This window comes from Branchiostoma belcheri, unplaced genomic scaffold (assembly GCF_001625305.1).
Source record: "Branchiostoma belcheri isolate BF01 breed outbred unplaced genomic scaffold, Haploidv18h27 scaffold51, whole genome shotgun sequence".
Taxonomy (NCBI): domain Eukaryota; kingdom Metazoa; phylum Chordata; class Leptocardii; order Amphioxiformes; family Branchiostomatidae; genus Branchiostoma; species Branchiostoma belcheri.
This window is the reverse complement of record NW_017804143.1, coordinates 1,179,132-1,198,924: the sequence shown is the minus strand read 5'-3', so window position 1 is coordinate 1,198,924 and position 19,793 is coordinate 1,179,132. Positions and strand designations below refer to the sequence as shown.

Genomic DNA, 19,793 nt, shown 5'->3' with positions numbered 1-19,793 from the left:
GCGCCAATGACCTACGACCTTTGGCGGGAAAATTTCTTGACTTTTTTTCATAACAAAATTTGATATTTACTTTTACTACTTTTTTGTATACTAATTTTATTAAAATAATTTTTGATGTAATAAAACAGAGGATAACTTGAGGTTTTTAAGAAAAAAAATTTACCTTTGACCCAAATGATGACCACGTGACCGTTTTCCCGCGAAATTTGCACACGTGATTTAAATTCGCGGGCTAGAGGAACAGAGGACGAAGACTTGCGAGGTGCGTACCACGTTTTTTGTCCAGATTTGTTCAAAAGGTAGAGGCATTTTTTGTGAAATATGTGTACTGATATCTTTATGAATGTGTAAAGAATCTACTGCGGGAAATCTGTGTATTTTGGGTGTATAGGTTTGAGTTAGCACGGTAGCGAAGTGGTCTAAAAATACAGTACTTCAACTACTACTTCAAATTATTTCTTTCCATGGTGCAATATGGCGGTTACGGTTTTTGTTAGCAACGTGAAAAATCTAAATATGTTTTTGTCGTGAAATTTCCCAAATTAGATACTATTATATCACCGTATTCTGCTCCGATTATAATAAAGACTTGAATTTTTATCAGGATAATTGAATAATTTGGTACAGTACTCTTTTTACCTGAATAGAATTTTTAAGGTTCACCATATTTTCTTGTTTCTGTATAGTAGCCTCTCACTCTCACTGCCTTTATATGCTAACTGCAAAATTTGGGAAATTCAAGTCACACTCATTTACAAGTAGTACAATTTTGTAATATTTTAATTTTAATCATAATATTAAGATACATGTATTATGAAATATAAAATCATATAGAAATATTTGAATTCAATTAATATATTCTTGTAATTTAATATGGGGAACCGAAATGTATTTTGTGTAACATGATTGTTTAACCTATCACAGTTTTGCTGATAACGTGTACTGATACCCATCTACAAGATGTCGTCACCCAGAAGCACAAGAAGCACACCGCGTAGGGGTGCACAGAAAAGGGGCAGGGGTGGAGACGATACACGTAAGTATTCACTTTACCTACATCTTTCCCGTGGTTAAGCTACATTTTGCAATTTGTATGTACAAATGTATTATGAATTCAGTTTTAACAGTCAGTACTATTGTACGAAGTTATCTGGGCTTTCTTGCATAATTAATTTCTACTAGTACTATTTATGAAGGGCATGAACTTCCAATAAATAACTTACTACAAATGAACAAGGGTCGATGTTCTCTGATATCAGAGGAGTCTAGGTTTGGTCCAAACGTCTTTGTTCTTTGAATATAGCCTGCTGTGTCTCTGCTCTGTTCCTCTGTTCTGCCTCAACAGAGCAGAGAAACAGCGTTCACAGATGTATTCCAAGCTACCTTGAATAATGCCTACCGCGTTTTACTATTTTCGGAACTGTTGTACATTAGTATTATTGTTGTCATATGGTCTCTAACTGAACACTGCCATGACCTGGTGTGACCCCCACAGCGTCACGGCGCAGCACTCGCAGCAGCCGCAGCACGGAGCCGTCCTCCCCCCCTGCAGCGCTGGACTCCTCCCCCGGGGGCAGCCTCGCCCCCCTCCCGTCGTCACCCCCCTCCCAGGAGCAGCGGCAGAACGTGGCCGACACCTCGCTGTTCTCCAGTCCTGCTGCATCTCGCGCCGGTCAGTCTTACCGCAAGTTGTTGTTCTTGCTGATGTTGTCTCTGTTAATCTGCTCTTGTTAGCCTGACTAAATCTGCGCTCCTAGCGCCCGGCCCGGTATTACACCAGCCGCCCTGGTGTAATACCAGGCCGGCCGATAGGAGCGCAGATTTAGTCAGGCTATGCTCTTGTCTTGTCTGTCGAAAGAAAATTAATCTCCAAGCAGATTCTGTAGGGGAACGGGAGTCTAAATTGGCCGCCTGTAACCGTTGGCTGCCCCACAAGTTTAATGGTTACAAGAGGTGAATATAGACTTCCCTTTCCCCACAGTATCTGCTTGGAGATTAAAAGACCTGTCTTGAACATATGTACATTATTTGATATGTACATTTTATATGTACATTTTGAGTAATACTTGGTCAGTTCTATCAAGTTAATTTGACTAAGAGGTGTTTTGATGATGTGTTTTCCAGCTGCCAGTGAGATTGACCTGAGTTCACCCCTGAACTATGGCACACCTAGTTCCAGGGTGGGCAGCACACCCAGGGGGAGTGTGTATCCTTTTTATGCAAATGAATCTCATGATAAGCACAAGTATGCAAATGATCGCAGTAGTATGCAAATGAACCACACAGGTATGATGTACAGTAAATCTGGAGATGTTCGCTCTATTCCTGGCCTCGTTTTTAGTTTCTCAGTGAAATCTCCACTTGGAGACTTTGAGACTTTATTGGAATTACCATATACTTTTATGTACAATACTCAACACAGTTACTACACAATGCCAATAACATGAAACATAATCACAGTTACAACAATACATATATTATTTTCTTCAACTTCAAATTCGCAACCTAGCAAATGTGCTAAACCTGTCATGAAGAGTAGTTGTTTGTTCTTGGTACGCATTACGAGTGAATGTTTCGTGATAATGAGTAAAGTTCCGACAGTCGTTTAGCCCGATCCTTAACCATTGCCATAGTGCGGGAACTCCAAGAACTCGTGTCCGCGCCGACATCAGGAGCGAGCGCAAGAGGAGGGAGGTCAACCTGGCGTCCGAGGCTCAGGTAGATATTTCTTATGTTTACCTTCGCAGTTTTTTCTGTGTTTCTTCTTCTCCAAACAAAGAAGGTCAATGACCTGGACCAGACTGCTGTCACCATGGTAACTGGTGCTGTAGCTGACCCCATGGTGTTGGTTTACATTATATTGCATGTTGCAGGATACCAACCGACCACAGCAGACCTTTCTCTTGACCTGCTCCTAACCATGGTTGGGGGTGAGTTCGGCCAGTGTTTAGGAGGCATATTCGGCTCTGTGTGGCGATGATGTATATTGAGTCCCATGTTTTGTTTGTCCCAGGGCCCGCCTGACGGGACGGAACCGTCTGGAGCGGTGACCAGCGACCAGCCGAGCGGCCCCCAGCTGGTCATCTGGGGCACGGACGTGGTGGTCAGCCACTGCAAGGACAAGTTCCGCCGCTTCCTGTCGCAGTTCGTCGTGCCGTCTTTGGACGAAGACGAGATGGAGGGGATCGACGTCCAGCGGCCCCTGTACATGCAGAAACTGGAGGAGGTTGGTCATAAAATCATTATTGTTGCAGTAATACCCGTAATGTATCAGGCATAACATTTGCACTGGCAGAATGTCTTATTTAAGGTCGTATTCATATACTTAAGGATAACATCCTTTTTATAGTGTTGGAAAAGATATCGTATTAACCAAACACCCAATGAAAACCATCTAAAATCTGTAGGATTGTAGGAAGAGATTGAGAAATGTTCGGAAGAATTGTTACACTTTTCTTCCTTTAACCTGTCGGATAGCTTATTCAGACAACACTCTTGTTTTAGAAAAGTTGAAGTGGCCCATGTCATGTTAGTCGAAAACTGTCATGTAGTCATCTTGTTTTGTTTCTGTTGCAGGTTGCCATATCTGCAGAGCCTTTCTTGAACGTGAACTGTGGCCACCTGAAGGATTTCGACGCCAACTTGTACAGACAGCTGATCTGTTATCCACAGGTAGATTTTGACAAATTAACGGCATTTGCATTTTTCATTTGCACTGTCGCATCACGCTATTGTTGCTACTGCCGTTGTAATACTTCACAAAACAGATAGGCGCAGCTCAGTTGCGCTCTGTACATAGCCCTAATGCTGTTTTGTGTTCCGCTGTGTTCTTTAGGAAGTCATCCCGACGTTTGACGTTGCCGTGAACGAGCTTTTTCTGGAGAAGTTTCCAGACGCGAGCCTGGAACGCCAGGTCCAGGTGAGGCCCTACAACGTGGAGAAGACAACCAACATGAGGAACCTTAATCCGGAAGGTACTGTGAATCTGGAAATATTCAGGATGGTTTTATTTTGGCAGTTTAGTGGGTGCACAACTGTATTTGTGTGGCTGTTGCATGAACATGTTTGGATATGCATGTTGTTTTCTTATAACAGTGTCATAGAACAATGTAGGCATCATCGATGCATGAAGCTAGGTACTCAATTTAACATGAGGTGAGTAAGGAAGTAGGTGTCTTTCTCAAGGACAAAACATTAGGGTCTACTAGGGATTCGAACCTTGAACCTTCCAATTCTTATTAAAAACTCTGATCACAAGAACAACTAGCAATTTTAAGTTTACAAACTTTTTACGGCTTTCTACTTCCAGATATCGACCAGTTGATCACGATTGGTAGGATGGTCACCCTCTGACACATCATACTATTAAATTGATAAAGTAATTATAAGTTTCTACGCTTCGTATTTTTACTTTCCAGATATTGACCAGCTGATCACGATCGGCGGGATGGTGATCCGTACGTCCAACCTGGTCCCGGAGATGATGGTGGCGTTTTTCCGCTGCCACGTCTGTCACTGGACCTGTACCGTGGAGATCGACCGCGGCCGCATCGCCGAGCCGACGCTCTGCCGAAACTGCAGCACGCAGCACAGCATGGCGCTGGTGCACAACCGCTCGCAGTTCGGGGACAAGCAGATGGTCAAGCTGCAGGAGTCACCAGGTAAGGTACTGCAGTACTGCAGAAAGTAGATAGGTGGCAATGGTGCACAACTGCTCGCAGTTCGGGGACAAGCAGATGGTCAAGCTACAGGAGTCACCTGGTAAGGCGAACTTCTGTATCTATATCGGTATAGCCTGTATAACCGCCCTTCAGCGTAACACACCAGCCACTTCTACCTGCAGTACTGCAGAAGTAGATAGGTGGGGTACAGGTTGAGCAGCACAGCATGACGCTGGTCCACAACCGCTCACAGTTTGGGGACAAGCAGATGGTCAAGCTGCAGGAGTCGCCAGGTAAGGCGAACTTCCAGCTGCAGTACTGAAGAAAGTAGATAGGTGGGGTAGTTGAGCAGCACAGCATGGCGCTGGTGCCCAACCGCTCGCAGTTCGGGGACAAGCAGATGGTCAAGCTGCAGGAGTCACCAGGTGAGGTTAATCCTTGTCCTGCAGTACTGCAGAAAGTAGATAGATGGAGTAGTTGAGCAGCACGCAGCACAGCATGGCGCTGGTGCACAACCGCTCACAGTTCGGGGACAAGCAGATGGTCAAGCTGCAGGAGTCACCTGGTAAGGCAAACTTCCAGCTGCAGTATTGCAGAAAGTAGATAGGTGGGGTAGTTGAGCTGCACGCAGCACAGCATGGCGCTGGTGCACAACTGATCGCAGTTCGGAGACAAGCAGATGGTCAAGCTGCAGGAGTCACCAGGTAAGACGAACTTCCAGCTGCAGTACTGTAGGAAGTAGATAGGTGGGGTAGTTGAGCTGCACGCAGCACAGCATGGCGCTGGTGCACAACCGCTCGCAGTTCGGGGACAAGCAGATGGTCAAGCTGCAGGAGTCACCAGGTATTTTTTTTATTAACTCACACATACTTAATGACAAACAGGCAAAAACACAATGACAATTTTACATACATGTACATAGTTGCAAATTGGATAGACAGTTGCTGATCTATCAATTACAAGACTCTACCTGTACAGTGAAAAAATGTTTGAACCATGTCAACATTATTACACCAGAACTAACAACCTCTGGTCCACTTGTTCCACAGATGACATGCCCCCCGGCCAGACCCCCAACACCACCATGGTTTACGCCCACAATGACCTGGTGGACAGTGTACAGCCAGGAGACAGGTACACAACTTAGTACTCATCTGAAAAATTCCTTTCTTTTGTTTTTGTTGTTGTTGATTCACCGAAGGCTACTCGTTCCTGACATCTTCAAACAAGAATATTTGTTCATAACAAATTTGAGCGCAGTTCTTGTCCCAAATATAAGCTCAAAATGAATTCTTGCAAAGTGATGCGCAAGGTTAGAATTTGCTTTCAGAGAAAACTAAACATTAAAGGTTTTTGAAATGTCTTGACAACATTCTGCTCTCCTAAGGCAGTAAAAACAATGTTGTGTTTCATCTCAGGGTGATGGTGACGGGGATCTACCGTGCCACGCCCCTGCGCCCGAACCCTCGCCAGCGGAACGTGAAGGCCGTGTACAAGACTCACATCGACGTCATCCACTTCCGCAAGTTTGACACAAAGCGACTCACCGAGGACCGAGATGGGTAGGACCATCTAACTGTCCCTACTTACACTCACACACTCACTATCGGGTTTATCATCTCTTGTTCCCCATCTTCCTAGGGTTAGATGTGCTTGCACTGCATACTGAGGCTTGATGGTAGCCCACCACTTGCCTCTATCCTGTGGGGTGATGTTATGTAGGTTCAAGTGGTGGAAGTCCTCCCTTACATTGTCAAACCACTTCTACTTTGGTCGGCCACGAGGGTTTTGGCCTTTAACATTGTGTGAGGATGTTTGGCCATTTGATTTTGGATTTTTCCTACATCTTACTTCTTCCCCAGGTAGGCCTAATGGCCTATAAATTTCTGAAAACATGTTTGTGTTATCCTCATTGCTTTTTACTGTTTTATAGAGGCACGAAAATCTCAGAGGAACGGATGGCAGAGCTAAAGGACTTGTCACAGCAGGGAGATATTTACGAACGCCTGGCTCGAGCACTCGGTAAGAAACACATGAAAGATCTAGTGCGTGCCCTGCAATACCTGAAGAAACAGATAGATGGAGTGGCTGAGTTACACAAAGTTTATTTACAAATGCCTGGCTCAAGCAGTCGGTAAGAAACGCAAAGATCTAGTACACACCCTGCAATACTTGAGGCAACAGATAGATGGAGTCAGCTGCACAAGCATATTACAAGTATATTATGTGATATGGAAAGATTGATGATGAGGAATCCCTATCTGTAGTACAATTAAGAAAAGTTCTAAATTGTATTCTGTACTTTTTTGGCAAATTTTGTCATTACTTGTTGGTTTGACATCCCAGCTGTGAAACATAAAATGTTGACAACCAAATTTTTTTGTTTCCAAAAGCTCCCAGCATCTACGAAAACGAGGATATTAAGAAGGGCATCCTGTGTCAGCTGTTTGGTGGAACCAAGAAGGACTTCACCGAGGCTGGGAGGGGAAAATTCAGGTAAACTTCTCAGTCAACAACTTTGTCTTTCAGACTGGTGGCTCAAAGTCTTCACAGCGTGTAAGGGGTGGTATCTTGGTTTTGTGAAGTGAGTTTTGTGGTGTAAGATACAATGTGTAAGAATAAAGAGAGACCTAGTTCCTCAATGGGCAGGTGCACTACTCCCTGTTCGTCACCTTACAGCTGGGTGGTGGTGAGTACCCGTACGGTAGTTGGAATAAATATGGATTGTTGAGGGCATTTTTAAATACCTGTAGAGTCTTAGCTGTAACTATGTGTTCTTGAAGTTTGTTCCAATCTCTGAAAGTTCTTGGGAAAAACGAGTTTACGTGGTAATCTGCTTGAAAAGATGGTGGGTGGAAGGCTAAACTATTGTTTCCCACAGGTCTGACATCAACATCCTGCTGTGTGGTGACCCCGGCACCAGTAAGTCTCAGCTGCTGCAGTACGTGTACAAGATCATGCCTCGCAGCCAGTACACCTCCGGGAAGGGCTCCAGCGCCGTGGGGCTTACAGCTTACATCACCAAGGACCCGGAGACCAGGCAGCTCGTCCTGCAAACGTGAGGACCTCTTGTTTATCTTGTTCAGTATGTTTAGAAGTCTAAGTTGTTAGGCAACAGTACACCTCCGGGAAGGGCTCCAGCGCAGTCGGGCTTACAGCTTACATCACCAAGGACCCGGAGACCAGGCAGCTCGTCCTGCAAACGTGAGGAACTCTTGTTTATCTTGTTCAGTATGTTTATAAGTCTAAGGTGTTAGGCAACAATACATGAATGGGAAGGGTTCCAGGACATGTGGGTCTAACTGCTTACATCACTAAGGACCCGGAGACCAGGCAGCTCGTCCTGCAAACGTGAGAAACTTTTCCTATTCAGTAGATTTAGAACTGTAAGGTGTTAGGTAGCATTACATGTCCGGGAAGGGCTCCAGCGCAGTCGGGCTTACAGCTTACATCACCAAGGACCCGGAGACCAGGCAGCTCGTCCTGCAAACGTGAGGAACTCCTATTTAGTTTCTCGTTCAGTAGATGTAGAACTGTAAGGTGTTAGGCAGCAGTACACATCTGGCAAGGGCTCCAGCGCTGTGGGGCTTACAGCTTATATCACCAAGGACCCGGAGACCAGGCAGCTCGTCTTGCAAACGTGAGAAACTGTAGTTATTTCTCATTTGGTAGATTTAGAACTGTAAGGTGTTAGGCAGAAGTACACCTCTGGGAAGGGCTCCAGCGCAGTCGGTCTAACTGCCTACACCACCAAGGACCCGGAGACCAGGCAGCTCGTCCTGCAAATGTGAGGAACTCTTATTTGTTTCTCATTCGGTAGATTTATAACTCTTAACGTACCGGGTATTAGGCAGCAGGGAAAAGGTAAGATGTCCCTCTGCCTAGTAGGTTTAGAACTCTAGGGTGTTAGGTAGCAGGAAGATGGTTAGATGTCTGCATACATCACCAAGGACCCTGAGACCAGGCAGCTGGTGCTGCAAACGTGAGGAACTTTTCCTATTCAGTAGATTTAGAACTGTAAGGTGTTAGGTAGCCAGGACACCTCCGGCAAGGGCTCCAGCGCAGTCGGGCTTACAGCTTACATCACCAAGGACCCGGAGACCAGGCAGCTCGTCCTGCAAACGTAAGGAACTCTGGTTTTGTCTCATTCAGTAGACTTAATACTAAAAGTATGGTGTTACTCCATACTCTCATTTCAGGTGCCGAGTTGTGTAATACAGGTAACTGAAGGTGCACAAAAGCGCTGTGTAAGATTATAGGAATTCCTGTGAGTCTGTACCTTCTCTGTCTTCGAGACAAGACAGACATTACTTGCATTTGAATGTCAAATGGCAAGACTTTTTTTACCCGTTCTGGTATTTATTTTGTATGTACTACAAGTTGTATTATCTTGCAACTCCAGAGTTAAGTGAGTAAATAGACTAAAACAAACATGTTATTCCAGGGGAGCCCTGGTCCTGAGTGACAACGGTGTGTGCTGTATTGATGAGTTTGACAAGATGAATGAAAGTACCCGCTCCATCCTACATGAAGTCATGGTAAGGGTATCATTCAGTCAATCATTGTGTAATATTTCATTCAAAATTATATGGCACAGTCATTTTTTCCCATACCTTGATCTTGATCTTGACTGGGCACTGAGCAACACCCCTCAGTTGGAGTAACATGCTCAGGATTCTTGCTAGTAGTGAGAAAATGGTACCATTATTCAAGAATACGGTATTTAAGAAAATGACATTGAAGAAAAGCCTTGGTAACAAGTGGGCAGACACAAGATAAAAAAACTGATTTTTTTCTGCAAATTTTCTAACAACAGGAGCAGCAGACGCTGTCCATCGCGAAGGCCGGTATCATCTGCAGTCTGAACGCTCGCACCTCCATCCTGGCTGCAGCCAACCCCGTGGAGTCTCAGTGGAACCCCAAGAAGAACATCATCGAAAACCTGAATCTTCCACACACTCTGCTGTCCAGGTACAGTCAAACCTGTACTAGCGGTCACCTTGGCATTGCGGTCACCCGGCCATAGCGGTCGGTTTTTGCCGGTCCCTTGAATTTTTCCCATTGACGTAAGCATTAAGAATCGCGTATATAGCGGTCACTGTTCAACGCGGTCAGCGGTCACCCCATTCCGGTCCCACCGGCTGTCAACATCGCCGATAGCGGTCACGGCTGGCCGGCTGTTACCCGCTAAGCACCACGTACGTAACACCACCCGTGCACCCGACCTCGGGCTACGGCCGTTAGGACGTTCAATCAAGCCTTGTGATAATTTTGTGGCCGCTACATTATTAAAATGTGAACTGAAATTAGACTCCAGATGTGTATGAAATAAAGGAAAACTTGATTTTGACACGAAATTTTTGCGGTCGCTCGTGTTGACGTCTTTGATATCTGAAACACCATGTCGTGCGTGCCGCGGTGCTTTCAGTGGACTCGGCGAAGATTGCGGCAATCATCCTTACAAAAAACTTACGAATATCCATATTTGATTTTTCGATTCCTTAAAAAGCATAAATATGTGGCCAACTTCCCTTTTTCACGGGCACAATTCAAGAAATTTGGGCTGAGAAAATGCGTTTCGTGATTTTTCAAAATGGCGCAGGCAGCTCGCAACAATCAGGTCAATTGGGGTCATCGGAAGACTCCATTGGTTTGGAGGTAGATGTACCGACTTTTATTAAATTTTATAGCATCGAATGGCGTGATTACATTACAAAAATATTTGGAATACATTATTAAAACTAATTTCCATCGTAAACTTAAGTCTGTAGTGAATATTCTACAAAATATGTAAGCCTGAAAGGAGCACTATTTTTGTTGACCACCACATTGGCATAATGGTAAAGGCAGACAACCCACGCCGGAAGAAACCCAAGCCGTAAACAAAGGAAAGTTTTCGCTACGTTTTCATGTTCAAAAATGACCAAAAAACGGAACATAAACGGCAACAGATGAACAATTATTTTAATGTTAACTAAATGGACAGTATCTTGGTACAAAAAATCTTGTTTACATGGTTGGAATTCGTTGTGGCGATGTCGGTCATGCGAAGCACTCACCAAAGAACAAAAACGTGGCGATGTCATTCTCTTCCACTTTTCGACTTACGGTACTAGTAACGTGGCGATAATTTTGCGGAGAAACGATGGCAAAAGCGGAAAGACAGACGTCGAACTTATTCCACAAGGTTGATGTGATTCAACTGACAGCGAGTGAGAAGGAGCTTAGATTAAAGTTTGCAGTCGGAAGAAACATGGCTTGGAGTCGACAGAAACTTTGTTGCTTGATTCGCTTTCAAGTTTTCTGTAGGTAACATCGATGTTACACGTATACAAGAACAGTAAATGGCAACCAGTGATTTTGTATATTTTAGTGGGAAGGTTTCATAGTCCCAGTAGATCAACTGAGTATCATGTCGAGTGCATGCAGTTTTTGATATATAATTTTTTTTCAAGCCCACAACTAAAGCAAAAGAACAACAATTGAATTATAACATGTAATGTTACATTTGAAAAGAGACTTACCTGTGCAATGAATGTTTTCATATGTTTGAGAATAAAGACATAAATACATCTTTGTTCAATGGTACTGAAAGCATGTGTCACTTGGGGGGCGGGGGCGAACTAACCGCCATTTCTCTATAGTGGTCACCTGGCCATAGTGGTCAATTTTGGCCAGTCCCTTGAGTGACCACTATAGACAGGTTTGACTGTACTTACTTAATTACTTATTTATCCTCTTCATCCCTTGGGAGACATAAGGCCGAGACTTTTCCTTTCCATCTGCAGTGTTCGAAATACCTGTCTGCAGTCTGCAGATAGAGTTTCAAGATTGCAGAAGAAAAATTTATACAATCTGCAATTTTGCAGAAGGAAAAAGAGGCTCTGCATTCAATAGCTTTCAATTTAGAACTCTCAGGCACTTGGGATTTGGCGCTCCCAGCCCCAAGGACAGACAACACTTAAGCTCCTGTTCTGAAACAACAGGAGCTTCTTAACTAATTTGCATCATCCATGTCTTGACTAACAAGTTCTTACGTCTCTCTCTGTAGGTTTGACCTGATTTTCCTGATCCTGGACCCCCAAGACGAGATTTTTGACCGTCGCCTGGCGAACCACCTGGTGTCTCTGTACTACAGGAGTCCTGAGGAGGAACAGGCTGACGAGATGGTCGGTTATGTTTATTATAACCGACTATTGGTTATTAATAACATTGTTTAATATTATACTGTTTAACATAATACTGTTTAATATTAAAGGGTTAATGCTCTGCCCCAAGATGTATATGGTGAGATAACCACCGAATAAACCACCAAGTCAGCGTAGTTAGTGTCCTGTCCCCAGTATAATGGTACGGTCCAAAAAATGGTTGGTTATTCTAGTAGATGTTCAAAGTTTAGGTGTAACATGTAATTGTTTGGTGTAATATATCCAGCTGCCATTGTTCCATGTGCCTGCAAAGCTGGTGTGTTACACCGATGGTCAGTTAAACCAGTTATACGGGTACTGATGCAGATACAGTGAAACTTGGTCCAGCGACCACGTCTTTAAAACGACCATCGGCCTATGACGACCGGTTTTTGACGGTCCCGATTTTTTCTCCCATAGGCCACAAGCATTAAGGATTTTGCCCAAGAAGACCACTTGTCTTCTGTGACCGCGACCACCCCAAGTTGGTCCGCAGGCGATCACAACTTGCTTGAAACGACCGCGTCATTTTCGGCTGGCCGCGCCGCCGAGCAGATTCAAAATGGCGCCCAAAGGTCATGTCGGGTCATAGGGACAGCCTACTTTTTTGTGGGGGGGATGCTGCGTGTATCGTACATTTATTCTGCTTTTAACCGTATAAAGTACGAAAATATTCATACTAGAAGTTGCTTCAATAAAGTAAAAGGTATATAGAAATGTGTGTGACTTCATTTATATTTTTTAATTAACGGTAATTCTTCTTTTAAGAAGATGATTGCCCTCGAAGCTAGTGAAATGTCCCAGAGAAGAATTTTGTAAACAAAGAACATTCCAGAAGAATCGGTAATTTGTTACAAAAAAAGCCGTAACTTCTCGGAAAACTGCAATCGTTGGTTCATGATTAGCAGCTTCAGAGGAGGATTGTTCGGAGAATTCGGGTGTTGCTTCAACGATTAATACTCTCGGCGAGGTAACTTGATTTTCGTTGCTGTTTTGGAACCCAAGCCAGGCGGATCAAAGAAAAATGGCGGACGGATTCCAGACAAGTTTTTTGCTTGTCCTTTTATCTTCGATTTCCCATTGTTCTAAAACCCAAGCCAAGCTCACGGGCGGCGGAATAAAGATGATGGTGGTGTTGAGTGGTGGTTCGGTCGGCTCTTTAACTAGTGCTTTAAACTTCGACTTTGCCGATTTTCCTTTGTGTTTGAAACCAAAGCCAAGCTCACCAGCGGGTGGAACAAAGAAAATACCGACCGAGAATTTTTTCAGACAACTTTCTACCGAGTTCTTTAAAAGATGGTGATCAGTTCAGCGTTCAGTTACTTCAGTACGAAAGCCATGGCGAGCAAGCGGAAGGTTTCGGAGAAGAAAACGTTGACGTTGGGAGAGAAGTTAGAAGTAATCCGGCGATACGAGACTGGCGGGGTAGGAGCGCGTGGCCTTGCCAAGGACTTCGGCGTTGGCAAGACACAGATCCAGAACATTATCAAGAGAAAGGCCGAGCACCGAGAGGACTACGAGAACAACGCTCCAGCCAGCAAGAGAAGGAACGTGCGGCATACAGGTAACGAGGGCATCAACAAGTTGTGTTATGAATCTTTGCGACATGAAGAGGCGCCTCGTTCCAATCAGCGGGCCGATGCTGCAAGAACAAGCCCTGAAGTTTGCGGAAGAACTGGGAGTGGAGGGCTTCAAGGCATCTACCGGATGGCTCGACAGCTTCAAGAAACGCCACGGTGTCGGGAACAGCACCATTGTGGGAGAAAGTGCTGGTGTTGACGGCCAAGTGGTTGACAACTGGAAGGAGAAGATTCCCAACATCACGACCGGGTATTCCCCAGAGAACATCTACAACATGGACGAGTCTGGCCTTTTCTACCGGACAACTTCTAACAAGACTTTGGCAGTGAAGGGTGAAAAGTGCAGCGGTGGAAAACAGGCCAAAGACCGACTGACTATCGTCCTCTGTGCAAACATGGCCGGGGGAAAAGAGAAACCCCTCATCATCGGCAAATCGGCGAAGCCCAGGTGCTTCAAGAACGTGAAGCTGTCGACCCTCCCCGTGACTTACGCGAACAACTCCAAAGCGTGGATGACGTCGGCCTTGTTCACCCAGTGGCTCAAGAAGTTTGACCAGAAGATCGGGCGACAGAATCGAAAGATTCTGTTATTCCTGGACAACGCGCCCAGCCACCCCGATGTTTCGCTGAAAAACATCGAACTCAAGTTTTTCCCACCAAACACGACATCGAGACTGCAACCATGGATCAGGGGATAATCCAGACACTGAAACTGAAGTACAGGAAGCGTCAACTCAGGAGAATCTTGCAGGAGCTACAAGACGACAAAGAGCCACCGGTTTGCAGGTCGCCAAGCGTTGACCATCTTGGAGCCATCCAGTTCGTGGGGTCCGCCTGGCAGGAGACTTCAGAGGACACCATCCAGAAGTGTTTCAAGAAGGCCGGCTTCTGTGAAACAGGTGAGTTACTTATTCATTTCAAACAACATTGTTGAGATGCCATTGGAAATTTTTACCTGTTCAGATTGTGTTGTGTTTTTTAAATGTAAGAGATGCATAATTGCTGTGTTTGCATAACATTCCCATTGTTTGCTATGACACAAAGGATAACACAAATGCATTGTTGATATGTTGATGGGTAACCAGCAAAGTAACCAGGCAAATGTACAATTGTCTTTATTTTTCTTTTCTTTTTCTTTTATTATTCTGCAGCAGCCAGTGCTGACTCAGAGGGCCCAGAAGAGGACCAGACTACGACAGACCATCCTGCAATGGAGGAGCTCGCCCAGGAACTGTTTGGGTGCGGCTTCGGCGAGCCTGCTGCGATCGACCAGGGATCTCTCAACTTGTGACAACAACGTGAGGGACTGGGGGAAAGACGCACACACTCTGCTGGGGGGAGCTCGAGGATGCCGACGTGGGGGGAGACGACTCGGGGGATGAGGACGAGAGTGAGGGTGGAGCAGTCGACAGGAGGGAGTCCAAGGTGCCCAACCTGAACAGTCTTGTGAGTGTAATGAGGGACATTAAGCAGCTGTGTGCTGAGGAGGGACTTGGGGATCTGTTGAACATCTTTCATGAGGCTGATGACATGTTGAGCAGTGTGTGGAGTGAGAGGCAGATGGCTGCAAAACAGACCAAAATCCACGATTTCTTCAACTTCAAGGCAAAATAGATGATGAAATGATTTGTGTAAACCACCTTTGTATGATGTATGATGACATGACAAAAATTGTTTCAGTTTGTGAAATGAAGTTTGATGACTTACTCTTTTTATTGACTGTCAAGTTACTTACTGTAGTGTTAGATGATGAAATGATTTGTGTAAACCACATTTGTATGATGTATGATGACATGACAAATGTTTCAGTTTGTGAAATGAAGTTTGATGACTTACTTGCTCTGTTTTTATTGACTGTCAAGTTACTTACTGTAGTGTTAGTTTTCTACTTTTTACATCTGGTATCTTACTTTATACTTAATATGAAGTGCATGTATGTAATGATTGCAATGTTAAAATAGTTTTTGTAATGGATCTGCAATGGTGACAAGTACATATGTAAATAAAGACATGAACTTCAACATCAGTGTCTTTGTCTTGTGTGACCCGGGCTCCTTTTTGGATAAGAAGACCACTTGTCTAAGAAGACCACTTTCCTTGGGTCCCCAGGGTGGTCTTCTTATACAAGTTTCACTGTATAATAGATCATAAGCTGAAGCAGTATCTTCAAAGTCTGTAATACGTTTCCTTCTGTTCTCACCAGGACATGAGTCTGCTGAAGGACTACATCAGCTACGCGAGGACCAACATCCAGCCCAAGATGAGTGAGGAGGCGAGCCAGGCGTTTATCCAGGCGTACGTGGAGGCGCGGAAGTTGGGCAGCGGGCATGGCAACGTGTCGGCCTACCCGCGCCAGCTGGAGTCACTCATCCGGCTGGCAGAGGCACACGCCAAGATCAGGTACGCTCTCTGTGCTTTTTTTTTGTTTAAACAAGATTTGATTAGTGCAAAGCCACATAGAAACACTATTTCCTGCAAATTTAGCTCAAAGCTACATTGTACTGAGCAATCTCAGTGGAATGATGTTCTTATTTCCCATTTCAGGTTTTCGAGCGTTGTGGAACTGGTTGATGTGGAAGAGGCCAAAAGGTAAATTTTCTATCTTTGCAGCCACAATTGGGTATAACCTGTATACTAGTATATATATATATATATATATATATATGAGTGTGTGTTGTCTCTGGCTCGACAGTGAGCAGAATAAACTGAAAATTGAAGCCTTGTGACACTCAGATCACTCACTTTATGGTGTGAATTTCTGTCAAATGGCCAAGTTGCTAGCAAAGACGAGATTGAGCAGTCACGGATTTGATCCCTGGCATTTCTGTTCTATGGAACTAGCTTTACCGACATTTGACACACCGATTTTTTACCCAGACTTCACCACGAGGCCCTGAAGCAGTCGGCGACAGACCCGAGCATTTTGAAACCAAGGCTTGAAAATCCTAAATTTGTCCCCAGACTCCTCCTAGGTAGCTAGCACTCTCCCCCCCCCCCCCAGGTTTGATCATGAACCTGGGCTGACGGAAAAACATTTCGAGCTGGCTAGATCCCTGGTGTAATGCAGTGCCTTTGACACACACACATGGGGTCTTGTGGCGCAATGGCGGTGTGCGCGAATCGGAAGCAAGAGGTCCCGGGTTCGAGTCCTGACATGCCACTGAGCTTTTGCCCTTGGGAAAGGCACTTTACACGACTTTCCCCACTAGACTCAAGTGAAAATGAGTTTTGTCTGTCCAGTATTCGTTTCTGTGTGCAGGACACAACACCAGCAACAGCTGCCTCTGCTCCGTGTGTATTGCATTGTTGCAATTTCAATAAAATCCAAAATCAAAATTGGTTTCTCACCCAGACTGCACCGCGAGGCGCTGAAACAATCCGCAACAGACCCGAGCACGGGCGTGGTGGACATCAACATCCTGACGACCGGCATGAGCGACGCGGCGCGGAAACGGCGCCAGGAGATCGCCCAGGAGATCATGAAGTGGTGGGCGGCCAACAGCAAACCTCGCACTGCCAAGTCACAGGTCATCTACGACGCCATCCGCGCCGCTACCGAAGGGGTCAGTCTTGCCGTTGCTTATTTATTTATTTCATTTATTTGCTTCAGGCACTCACTGGCCCATAGCTAAAAATACAGAAACAGAACCTAAATACACACAAAAACACACACACACAAAAACAAATCCTACATGATTTGATAGAAGGAATCCAACTAAGTACAGACTGAACAATAGTGCTAGATGAGTGGAAGAGACAGTAAACAAAAGAATAGCACTGTTTATGCAATCAGGCAAAAAGTTATTACACTGTAATACTTTTTTTTTTCCTTTTTATAATTGCTTATATTGCACAGGGCCACACAATAATACCATGCTACTTGGACACTTAGAATGTAGGATATTTGTAGCCATTTTTCTGTAGACATAACGTGTAAGTGTTTGTCTCTTGTTCCACAGTACCTGCCCAGAGACCTGTTCGACGAGGGCGGACACCTTCTACAGGAGGACGGCAAGGTCATCCGCACCGGCACCACCTTCCGCTTCATGTGATTCTTTAACTTGGCCTTGGACTTCAAAGAATAGCTGTGCCTTCTGAGGACCTGTTTTGGACACGGAGACCATGTACAGAGCTTTTCTCCGCAATAATGTAGTTTTTCATTGGTAATAATAATGTTTTGACATCTTACTTATGCAACGTATTGCAGACTCACATTTACAAGTTTTTGCCTGCATGTAAACTTGACTTGCCAGAATTAATGGTTTTGAATGATGATGATGATATTGATGATAGTAATGACAGGTTTATTTTCCAACAAAATAATGTCTTCACATGGCGTTGACTTTATTTGGATCCACAATTACCTTCATGCTTAGTTCTGAGGTTCGGTGAAAGAAAAAAATTGTATGTACTTAACATAAAAATAACGGAGTCAGCTAGAATTTCATCCTTACTCACAGTACAGATACATTACAGATATCGTTGTTGAAGATTAAATTTTATGTTGGAAGTACTTTTGTACAGTTCCAAGTGTTGAGTTACTCCTAATAGTCCTATAGCTTACATGTCTGCCTGATATCCAATCCTGAAAAGTTAGATTATAATCAATGATATTGTATCATGGTAGGCTTTTCTTTATTCCAGGAAAGCACTATCTGTCCTGAATGTCTTGACTAGGAATGATGTGAAACTATATTTTCTTCTTGATACCTTTTTCTTGTCTTAAACTTAAACAATTTATGGCATGTGTTGTCCGGAGTATAGATCTGTGCTAATCACAAAAGTATAGCTATAACTATGTGATTACTGTATCATTTGACTGGAGTATATTAGTAACTGCTAATAAGAGAGGTAGCAAATGTTATCATTAAAGAGATTGTGACGTTGTGACGTGTTCTCTTGAACAAACATTAAATAAGGAGTGGAAAAGTTGTTTGTTGTCAGTTTTGTTTGTGTTTACGAAATAACGTAAGGCCAAACGCAAGTCTGTTTTTAAATGCTGACGTTGATGTCAGTTGAGTATGTAGCATGAAAACTCCGGATTATGCTCAAGGCTCGGGAAAGAGCACGCAGTGTCTCTATTTCTATCCACCAGAAATCCCCCCAGTTCCCGGGACAGCCTCCATACCAACATGGCATCGTGGCGCGTCCGATTTCGGGCGGCCTTGACGGATAAAGCCTGCATTTCTCTTTTTAGAAACACAACGTGTCCTGAGTAAGGTTCAAGACTACTAGTATCCCTGTTTACATGTAGACTCCTTCGCAGACTTCTGATGCGGCGTTAATGTCGTTAATAACGCAAGTTATGCGGCGGGGGGACGGGGCATAACTCGCGTCGCTCCCCGAAAAAAAAAATTAGCGCAGCCTCAGAAGTCTGCGAAGGAGGCTATGTTTACAGGCCTCCCGACTCCCGAGTAAAAGGCGCTGCGGACCACGGGAATAGACAGTCAGTACGGATCATGTCTGAGACGGTAGCGGGCCGCGGGACCGACCCCCATCCGCTCTTCAACCTGAGGATCCTCCTGGAACAGGAGCTGTTCACGGACGTTACGGTCATCGTGGACGGGCACCGCAAATTTCAGGTAACTTGGAATAGAAATAAATTTTCAAACTTTGATGAACATCAATAACTTGACCTCGACTACGATTATGGATTACGATTGTGTTTGATTCCGTACTTGTCTTGCATATATATTGTCTTGTACGAATTTATGGGGCCACTCTGTAAAGCAGTGCTAAGCCACTGAGTAGTGCTTCTCTGGTTAAAGAACACAGAAATAGATAATTTTTTGCCATCTACTGGTACATATGTAAGTACAATTTCATAAGGCTAGACTAACTATTATAAGTATACTTGTATATGTGGCTAGTATAGACTGGGGATGACATTTTGCAATCTTTGGAGAAAGACCGTCTAGACATTCATCTGAACGTTTTGATTTCTTTGCATCCGGTACATTTTGTGCATTGTTTAATGTCCCCCTCCCGCTGTCAAAAATTGTAATATTGGTACCTAATTATATCATTACGATATGTATGTACAGTATATGATGAGTAAGAAAATGCAGTGCTTGACTTCGACTATCTATTTGACGGACACGTTATATTCGTATATTCTCATGACTTTTTTTTTTGTCACCCTCTTCGCCAGGCCCACAAAGCCATCCTGGTGGTGTTCAGTGATTTTTTCCGGACGATGTTTGACGGGCCCGGCTGGCAGGAGGCGGCCTCTGACGTAGTCTATCTGCATGACGACAGCGTCAGTTCTGACGTCACGGGGCGGCTTCTGCAGTACGCGTACGACCCGACCTCTGACCTCGGCCTGACGCGCGAAAATGTGCTGGAGACACTCGCCGCAGCAGACC

At 44.5% G+C, this 19,793-nt stretch overlaps 3 protein-coding genes across 3 annotated transcripts in view; all 3 read left to right on the top strand.

Annotated features, from left to right (window-relative positions):
- Positions 1-205: 205 nt before the first annotated feature.
- On the top strand, positions 206-17,570 carry LOC109480554 (DNA replication licensing factor mcm4-A-like). Its single transcript, XM_019782779.1, has 21 exons — positions 206-262; positions 925-1,036; positions 1,496-1,672; positions 2,125-2,206; positions 2,634-2,703; positions 3,014-3,226; positions 3,577-3,672; positions 3,836-3,974; positions 4,419-4,661; positions 5,711-5,795; positions 6,080-6,223; positions 6,595-6,683; positions 7,055-7,157; positions 7,543-7,719; positions 9,106-9,199; positions 9,478-9,632; positions 11,713-11,830; positions 15,632-15,828; positions 15,973-16,017; positions 16,781-16,991; positions 17,388-17,570. Exons 2-21 carry the CDS (start codon positions 961-963, stop codon positions 17,478-17,480), a joined length of 2,607 nt encoding a protein of 868 aa, XP_019638338.1. The 5' UTR covers positions 206-262; positions 925-960; the 3' UTR covers positions 17,481-17,570.
- Positions 12,209-15,514, top strand: LOC109480553 (tigger transposable element-derived protein 4-like). Its single transcript, XM_019782778.1, is given in 4 exon segments — positions 12,209-13,449; positions 13,451-14,109; positions 14,112-14,327; positions 14,580-15,514. Coding segments are annotated over 4 exon segments (1,320 nt in total). The 5' UTR covers positions 12,209-13,144; the 3' UTR covers positions 14,720-15,514.
- A 1,317-nt stretch (positions 17,571-18,887) lies between the features above and the next one.
- The window catches only part of LOC109480442 (kelch-like protein 17), a 2,897-nt gene continuing 1,991 nt past the window's right edge, over positions 18,888-19,793 (top strand). Inside the window, exons 1-2 of the mRNA XM_019782632.1 lie at positions 18,888-19,010; positions 19,580-19,792. Coding sequence (XP_019638191.1) covers positions 18,888-19,010; positions 19,580-19,792 — 336 coding nt within the window. The remainder of the gene's footprint in view (positions 19,011-19,579; position 19,793) is intronic.

Coding starts and splice junctions, on each gene's coding strand:
- LOC109480554 (XM_019782779.1), top strand. CDS start 961: ATGTCGTCACCCAGAAGCACAAGAAGCACACCGCGTAGGGGTGCACAG. Junction 2,207..2,633: donor AGCACACCCAGGGGGAGTGT/GTATCCTTTTTA, acceptor CCATTGCCATAG/TGCGGGAACTCCAAGAACTC. Junction 3,975..4,418: donor GAGGAACCTTAATCCGGAAG/GTACTGTGAATC, acceptor TTTACTTTCCAG/ATATTGACCAGCTGATCACG.